General features: G+C 49.1%; 1 protein-coding gene across 1 annotated transcript; it reads left to right on the top strand.

Annotated features, from left to right (window-relative positions):
- The first annotated feature begins 3,337 nt into the window (after window positions 1–3,337).
- Window positions 3,338–8,883, top strand: PDHB (pyruvate dehydrogenase E1 subunit beta). Its single transcript, XM_070390881.1, has 10 exons — window positions 3,338–3,436; window positions 3,516–3,569; window positions 4,751–4,858; window positions 4,953–5,015; window positions 5,103–5,138; window positions 5,297–5,582; window positions 6,262–6,372; window positions 6,683–6,774; window positions 7,920–8,061; window positions 8,344–8,883. Exons 1-10 carry the CDS (start codon window positions 3,395–3,397, stop codon window positions 8,487–8,489), a joined length of 1,080 nt encoding a protein of 359 aa, XP_070246982.1. The 5' UTR covers window positions 3,338–3,394; the 3' UTR covers window positions 8,490–8,883.
- The last annotated feature ends 209 nt before the right edge of the window (window positions 8,884–9,092 follow it).

Here is a 9,092-nt window from a genome sequence, read left to right as displayed (position 1 = left end):
ATATGGCCAGAACTACAGTCCTTTGTCTAGACCACAGTCCAGATTCTGGCTTCTCTTTGCGTCCTTGTTCCTTCACCTGAGGTCTCCCTTTGCTTTGTAATTCTAATCCCGAAACCTCTCACATTCTCATTCTAAGCAGAACTCAGGAATCCCTGAGCACTGACATCTCAGATCCAGGGGTTTCTCGGGGAAGTGCGGGGGCCTCCTGCAGGGTCCTGGCAGGTCTTGACTCCACACCTTAGAGCACATCTCTGTTTTACAGATGACGAAGCAGAGGCCCCGCGATGAAAGGCCATCTCTAGGCAGCTGTCTCCAAATTTGTGTCTCTAGCCCCGCCTAGCCTCTAGCTCTAGGCGCCTACATCCAGCCAGGGTATGGCCCAGTCGCCTAAATGCAGCCGGTGGAGAATGGACTCTTCCTACCTGCCCCCAGTTGCCCCCATCCCCAGCTATCCAACCATACACACAAACCCCCAGCTACCCAACCACATACGCAAACCCCCAGCTACCCAACCACACACGCAAAACCCCAGCTACCCAACCACACACGCAAAACCCCAGCTACCCAACCACATACGCAAACCCCCAGCTATCCAACCACACACGCAAAACCCCCAGCTACCCAACCACATACGCAAACCCCCAGCTACCCAACCACATACGCAAACCCCCAGCTACCCAACCACACACGCAAACCCCCAGCTATCCAACCACATACGCAAACCCCCAGCTACCCAACCACATACGCAAACCCCCAGCTACCCAACCACATACGCAAACCCCCAGCTACCCAACCACATACGCAAACCCCCAGCTACCCAACCACACACGCAAACCCCCAGCTACCCAACCACACACGCAAACCCCCAGCTACCCAACCACACACGCAAACCCCCAGCTATCCAACCACACACGCAAAACCCCAGCTACCCAACCACACACGCAAACCCCCAGCTATCCAACCACACACGCAAAACCCCAGCTACCCAACCACACACGCAAACCCCCAGCTACCCAACCACACACGCAAAACCCCAGCTACCCAACCACACACGCAAACCCCCAGCTATCCAACCACACACGCAAAACCCCAGCTACCCAACCACACACGCAAACCCCCAGCTATCCAACCACACACGCAAAACCCCAGCTACCCAACCACACACGCAAACCCCCAGCTACCCAACCACACACGCAAAACCCCAGCTACCCAACCACACACGCAAACCCCCAGCTACCCAACCACACACGCAAAACCCCAGCTACCCAACCACACACGCAAACCCCCAGCTACCCAACCACACACGCAAAACCCCAGCTACCCAACCACACACGCAAAACCCCAGCTATCCAACCACACACGCAAACCCCCAGCTATCCAACCACACACGCAAACCCCCAGCTACCCAACCACACACGCAAACCCCCAGCTACCCAACCACACACTCAAAACCCCAGCTACCCAACCACACACGCAAACCCCCAGCTATCCAACCACACACGCAAAACCCCAGCTACCCAACCACACACTCAAAACCCCAGCTATCCAACCACACACGCAAAACCCCAGCTACCCAACCACACACTCAAAACCCCAGCTATCCAACCACACACGCAAACCCCCAGCTACCCAACCACACACACAAAACCCCAGCTATCCAACCACACACGCAAAACCCCAGCTACCCAACCACATACGCAAACCCCCAGCTACCCAACCACACACGCAAACCCCCAGCTACCCAACCACACACACAAAACCCCAGCTACCCAACCACACACGCAAAACCCCAGCTATCCAACCACACACGCAAAACCCAAGCTACCCAACCACACACGCAAAACCCAAATCCTCAGCCCTGGCCGGTTTTGTTCAGCGGATAGAGCGTGTCAATCAATGATTCTCTCTCATCATTGATATTTCTCTCTCTCTTCCCTTCCTCTCTGAAATCAATAAAAATAGTAATAAAGTGAATAAATAAAATGAGATGTCATATCGCTCCTCTGCTCAGAATCCTCCAATGCTTCTTCTCAGACTCAGAGTAAAACCAAAATCTTTAAAACAAAACAAAGCTGAAACCGGTTTGGCTCAGTGGATAGAGCGTCAGCCTGCGGACTGAAAGGTCCCGGGTTCGATTCCGGTCAAGGGCATGTACCTGGGTTGTGGGCACATCCCCAGTGGGAGATGTGCAGGAGGCAGCTGGTCGATGTTTCTCTCTCATCGATGTTTCTAACTCTCTATCTCTCTCCCTTCCTCTCTGTAAAAAATCAATAGAACATATTTAAAACAAAACAAAACAAAACACCCCAAATCTTCAACTCTCGCCCTTCCCTCACAGCAATCCTATTTATTCCCGTTGCAAACAGATCTCAAACCTGCCCCCTCTCTTCACCCCCGAACTGCCCCCGGCCCAGCTCTCCCTGCTGTTCCCGCCCTCGCCTCCTCCCCTTTCCCACCAGCAGCAGACACCCCGGTGATCCCAGAGCCCAGGTGAAACCCAGGCTCCCGGCGTCGCGGGGAGGAGGGGAGACGCAGGGATCCCGCGTGACCCCACTGACTCCCAAGGGCGAGAGGGAGGGGGAGGGGAAGGAGCTCCCGGAGGCGGCCCGTCCTAAACGCGGGCTGCTGGGAACCTCCGCACAGGCAGGACCCCGACTTCTGCTGCAGGAAGCGGTGAAAAAGCCACTCGTCCGAGTCAAACAGCCCCAAATCCAAATCCCGGCGCCTCCTCCGCAGCCCAGCGGGCTCACTTTTACTGCCTCTGTAACTTTCTCAATAAACTTTCTCTTATCATTTGAACAAAATAAAACTAATCCTGGCTCACGCAGCCAATCTCCGCTTCCGTTTACTCCTCTGTGAAATGGAGACAAGAACGCATTACCTGCGAGGGCTCCCGGGAGGAGTCAATGAGCTCTAAAGCTCTAACCACAGCGCACAGTAGGCGTTTCATGCGTCAGCGAAAGCTCTCGCTCGCATTCTAACGAGCCCACAGCCTGGACTCGCGCATAAGGCGGAAGTTGCCTGTCACTAGTGTGCAAGCGCTACTTGTGCCCACAGGATTTCAGTGCCCGCAGAAGATGGCCCGGGTCACAGGGTCCCTCCAGCCTCCAGTTCAGCCCTGAGGCTGCCTTCTGGTCCCCACGCTTCAAGCCGCACCGCCCAGGAACGTGCCCTCGGCCCACAGCCCGCATACCAGCAGCCGCCGGCGCGCAGAAGTAAAGTGGGTCGGAGTCGACCCAGGAAGAGCCGCAGGACCACCCCGCGGGGAAGGGGCGGGGCACGCCCGCGCCGCGCTCTGCCATTGGTCCGCGCCAGCGGGAGGCGGGACCCTATACGACGTCGCAGCCCCGCTGTGTTGTCTGTCATTCGGCGGCGGCTAGAGGACACGGTTAAGATGGCGGTGGTGTCTGCGCTGGTGCGGAGACCCCTGGAGCAGGTAGGCGGCAGCGGCGGGCCCGACCACCCTGCGCGGTCCCTGTCGCCCCCTCTGAGCGTCCTTTTTCTCTCCCCGCTAGGTCTCGGGGCTGCTGAGGAGGCGCTTCCACCGGACGGCGCCGGCGGCGCTGCAGGTAACGCCGGGACACTGCAGGGGCCCTCGTCCCCGGTGGAGGCCGGGGTCGCGCCTGCGCGGTGGCGGGTGGGCGCCGAGGGGAGCGGCGGCGGCGGCCTGGGAGCCGCGTCCAGCCGGGGACTCGCGCTGCGCCTGCTGCGGCCCAGCGCCCGGCCCCGCGCCGAGCCCGGCATGCTGCCCCCGCGATGGGCCACCCATCCGAGGGCACTGGATTGGACCCTTTCCCCCGATCACCATTCCCCCTTCCCCCTTTATTTTTATTGTGGCAAAATATACGTAACAAACTAAGCGCTTTAGAGTATTCAGCGGCAGGAAGACCATTCGCCGTGTTTGGCAGCCATCGCCCCGTTTGCTAAACACTGACGCCCCGCCACCCTCTCCGGCGCCTGCCGTCTCGTCTCAGTTCTCAGCGCGCCCTGGACGTGGCGTCAGGCAGTAGTTGTCCTTTTTACCGGGCTCCTTCCACTCCGCATAGCCAGTAGCGGGGTCACAGTTCCATGCTTCTAAAGGCCGAATGCCGGGCCATTGTGCGGATGCACCACATTTAGTTTAACCATCTGGTGATGGACATTTGGGCTGTTTCCACCTTTTGGGTTTATAAATAATGCTGCTGGGGACATGGTTGTGCAAGAAGCCGAGTCTCTGCTTTCACTTCTTTTGGGGAGAGATGGAGAATTGTTGGATCATATGGTAATTCTATATTCAACTTTTTGAGGACTCCCCCCCCCCCCTTTTTTTTAATAGAGGATTTTACCAGCCTATATAGTAAAATAACTCCTAGGTCCTGAAGGCAACGTGTTTGGCAGTGCCTGGCAAGTGCTGAATATGTAGAATTATTTGGGCTTCCTTAACAGCGCTATGAAGTGGGGAGTGAAACCACCCAGGGTACGTTCTGCTTACGAAGTTTCGCCTCTGAACTGGCCGGCCAGCAGGCGGACCTCGTAAGCCCTGTGCATATCAAGCAGAGCGTCCGTAAACTTCTCATTAACACACCCAATCACAGACTAGTTCCATGTGATGGAAGTATTAATTTTAGAATTGACCTTTTAAAGAGAAGCCTGCTCTAGAAATAATTTTATATTATATACTGTGGGCAGCCTAGGTATTGTAAAGGGGGAGAACCTCAATAGCACCCTACAAAATCCTGGAGCTTATCGACTCTTCCCATACCTGTGACAGATGACAGTTCGTGATGCCATAAATCAAGGTATGGATGAGGAGCTGGAAAGAGATGAGAAGGTATTTCTGCTCGGGGAAGAAGTTGCCCAGTATGATGGGGCTTACAAGGTAACCAAGATACGGGAAAGCTGAACAAAATTGAGGTGATGATCGGGCTCCCAGGTACACTTTATAAAGTAATGGGGTCACTGCTTAATTTTAGGTCAGTCGAGGCCTGTGGAAGAAATATGGAGATAAGAGGATCATAGACACTCCCATATCTGAGGTGAGCCTGCCATCAGGAAGCTGACCGCTAAAGGGTGCAGTGTTGTAATTTTTATGGGTTTTCACATGTTTGTGTTTTATTTTGTAGATGGGGTTTGCTGGAATTGCCGTAGGTGCAGCTATGGTATGAATCTTTATGAATCTCATCTTAAGTGTGGAGTAAAACCTTTTTAACATGACCTTTTGAAAACATTATCTGAATGTTGGGGGAGCGGAGTGGTTGTTTGCCCCTCTTCATTGCTGTTTTAAGTCTTTTTAACATCTGTGTTTTTGATTTGACAGGCTGGGTTGCGGCCCATTTGTGAATTTATGACCTTCAATTTCTCTATGCAAGCCATTGACCAGGTTATAAACTCAGCTGCCAAGACCTACTACATGTCGGCGGGCCTTCAGTCTGTGCCCATTGTCTTCAGGGGGCCCAATGGGGCCTCGGCAGGCGTAGCTGCCCAGCACTCACAGTGCTTTGCTGCCTGGTATGGACACTGCCCTGGCTTGAAGGTGGTCAGCCCCTGGAACGCAGAGGATGCGAAAGGACTTATTAAATCGGCCATTCGGGATAACAATCCAGGTCAGCAGAGGAGCCCTTGGGTCTCTTTTGAACATTCAAGAACTAAAATGAAATCTTTGCATGGGAGGCACCAATAAAAGCTGCTTGTTAGGCTTAGACATATCATATAAAATGTTAATGATTTACAGATGTAGTGAAGAAAGTAAAAAATGTTGTTTTTCTTATTTCTGACTACATGGGGGCCAGTTAGGTAAAGGAGACACTATGTACCTACAACACTGGTTTAACCTCATAAAGTTAGGATTGAGCAGACTACAAAAGTCAATACCCAAACCATCCTCAGGGGAACTGGCCACGGTAGACACAGGCTTCCTAATCAGCACAGGAAGCTTCACAAAATGGAATGGTACTGGCGCTCTCCCTCTCAGGAGCATGCCACCTTTCTCCCTCTTAGGCGCGAATCTCCTAAGCTCTATGGGTCCCATAAGACTTGCTCCCAGGGGAGCAATGGGCAGCAGCAGCGTGTCCCCGGCTAACCCCCTGAACCTGTCTCCAAGGCCCCCTTTTCTCTGACTTTCCCGTGAGCCAGAGCAGCCCTGCCCAGGTTTCCTCTTGCTGCTTGTCCTCAGCCCTTGTTTCACTGTCCCCAACTTGAACAGACATGCTCTCAGAAAAGAAAGTGTTGTGTGTACATATTTAGTCAAATAGTTACTTTTCTTTAAATATTTGTATTTTGCAGTGGTGATGCTAGAAAATGAATTGATGTATGGAGTTGCTTTTGAATTTCCCCCAGAAGCTCAGTCAAAAGATTTCCTGATTCCTATTGGAAAAGCCAAAATAGAAAGGCAAGGTAAGAAAACTTAGTATACATTTAAACATTATTTGTACTATAGCCCCTCTGTTTGCGTTATTCAAATTCATTCTAGACTGTATTGCCCTTTACTTTGATTAGGGAAGTATTAGATGAGTCAAGATAAGAATATATCATGCCCCAATTGCTCATACACTTGTGTTTTTCTAAATCTTGATCCAGTAGATTTGTATTTCATTTCTAGGAAGGTTGCCACATGCCTCATATTACTAGAATGAAGCTGAGTTGAAGATTTTATAAATGAACTTAGTTTCAACCTGACTTCTGATCTGTGACCACTTTGTTTCAGGGACACACATAACTGTAGTTGCCCATTCAAGGCCTGTGGGACACTGCTTAGAAGCTGCAACAGTGCTATCTAAAGAGGGAATTGAATGTGAGGTGAGTGGACATTCACTTGTTCTTAAAGAATCAGAAAGATTCCCTTTAAATTTAAGACCCAAAAATAGGAATTTGAGTTCTATAACAGGTTAACTAGATGTGTAAAATCTTGCTTTGTCACTCAGTTCTGTCTCTGCTTAAAGCTGGAAACCTGCTTTACCACCTAGGTTCTGGATCTTTTGGAATAGTCCTGCGTTTTGAAGTTAAGATCCATCCTTGGAACTGGAGGTTGGGAGAAGGGGAAACATAGAAGTCAATGAGTCAAACGCTTTTATAACCAGCACTAGCACTTGTTAAATATTTGTATTTTGCAGTAGTGTACCCTAATCTCAAAAGATTTGGAGTGACAGGCAGGAGCTTAGAAAGAACAGCTAAGGGCCCTGGTTGGTGTGGCTCCGTTGGTTGGGTGTTTCCTGGCCAGTGCTGGTAGAGCATCACCTGAGCACCAAAGGGTCGTGGGTTCAGTTCTTGGTCATTTACTTGGGTTGCAGGTTCATTCCCTGGCCCAGTCAGGGTGCATGTGGGAGGCAATCAATCAGTGTGTCTCTCTCAAATCAGTTTTTCCCTCCCTCCCTCCTCTTTCCCTTCTTCTCTTTGTAAAAATCAATAAAAAAAAAAAAAAAACTTTATAGAAAGAAAGAAAACAGCTGAGGGAGAGCTGGCTTCAGAGAACAGAGTGGTGATAGTATGTTTTCTGTCAGATCAGGGTGGTTGTAAGAATTACACTTAGTGTAAGGGACAGGGTAAGAGATAGAAACATCGGTGAGAGAGAAACATCGATTGGCTGCCTCCTGCACACCAAGCCTGCAACCCGGGCACATGCCCTGACCAGGAATTGAACCGTGACCTCATGGTTCCAACTGACCAACTGAGCCACACAGGCCAGGCAGTTATTATTTTGATGAGAAGGAAGTTAAAGTCAAGGGAAGATAAGTGAATTCTGTAAGGTAACAGCAGCTGCTGTGATAGAGATAAAGATTCTTGTTTTAATTAAATTTTCCCTCTTACATCTTGTTTATGAATAGGCAGATTAGATTTTCCTAGACCCAAAGATGAATAGGAAATCTAAAGTGGTATTATGGGGATAAGACTATATTTATGATGCAGTGGCTCTCTAAAGCTTATCTCTTACTTCATCTGGTTAGGTGATAAATCTGCGAACCATCAGACCAATGGATGTTGAAACAATAGAAGCCAGTGTCATGAAGACCAATCATCTCGTAACTGTGGAAGGAGGGTGGCCACAGTTTGGAGTAGGAGCTGAAATTTGTGCCAGGATCATGGAAGGTATTTTAGAAAAACTAGTTTTAATAGTCATAGTTTATACACTGTGTACCTGGATACTACATAACAAGATTAAAAGCTAGGAGAGGCCAAATGACTTGAACCTGCAATTTGTCAGCATGGCACTTTTTCTTTGGGTAAATGTTTTAAAAAGCAAAACCAGAAACAATCCCCAGAATTAACATTCCTTTAGATTCTTGTCTTTCGGTGGTGGCCACACCTTTTGTGCGACGGTGTTGGTGTTCAGCTGGCTTTTCTTGGCTCTCATTACTCCTCCTCTCCTAGGCCCTGCATTCAATTTCCTGGATGCTCCTGCAGTTCGTGTCACCGGTGCTGATGTCCCTATGCCTTATGCAAAGATTCTAGAAGACAACTCTGTACCTCAGGTTAAAGACATCATATTTGCAATAAAGAAAACATTGAATATCTAGTTTGAACTTGAATATCAAGTCATTGGAATTTATTTAAATACTTGCTGACACTACCTGGATTGAAGGGTAAGATCTTACATGTCGTTAATGTTTTTGTACTGGGAAGATTGTGCTTGTAAGTGGAAAACTCCATTCTTACTGCCCTAGACTCCATGCCTGTTTTTTTTTTTTGTCTGTTACAATTGCTATTTCTTTGAATAAGACTAATGTAAAATTTTACCCTCTCAGTGGAAGGACAAAGTATGAATGGCAGAGTCCTGATGAAAGATATATATATATACACACACACATATATATATACAAAAAGACAATTTGTATGTAAAGAAAAAAAGCATATGATCTACATTTACTGTTAGATTGTTTTGATAAGGAATAAAGGAATTCCTAACTATGACTAATTGTATTTTTATATTCTTGAAAATAAATGGGGTGAAAGTTTTAAAATTCTATTAAGAAATTAGTGTCATCTAAAATCATTAATCTCCTAGCCCACATCAACCTTGTCCATGCCTATTCTAACAGGGTTCCCTTAAAAATTATTTTTAAGAGTTAATCCTGACCTGAGGATATTTTTTCTGTTGATTTTGGTCAGAGTGAAAGAGG

The sequence above is a fragment of the Myotis yumanensis genome, unplaced genomic scaffold (genome assembly GCF_028538775.1).
Source record: "Myotis yumanensis isolate MYYU_CA2020_CCGP unplaced genomic scaffold, mMyoYum1.0.hap1 SCAF_14, whole genome shotgun sequence".
Taxonomy (NCBI): domain Eukaryota; kingdom Metazoa; phylum Chordata; class Mammalia; order Chiroptera; family Vespertilionidae; genus Myotis; species Myotis yumanensis.
The sequence above is the reverse complement of the archived record's forward strand: the minus strand, read 5'-3'. Positions and strand labels throughout refer to the sequence as shown.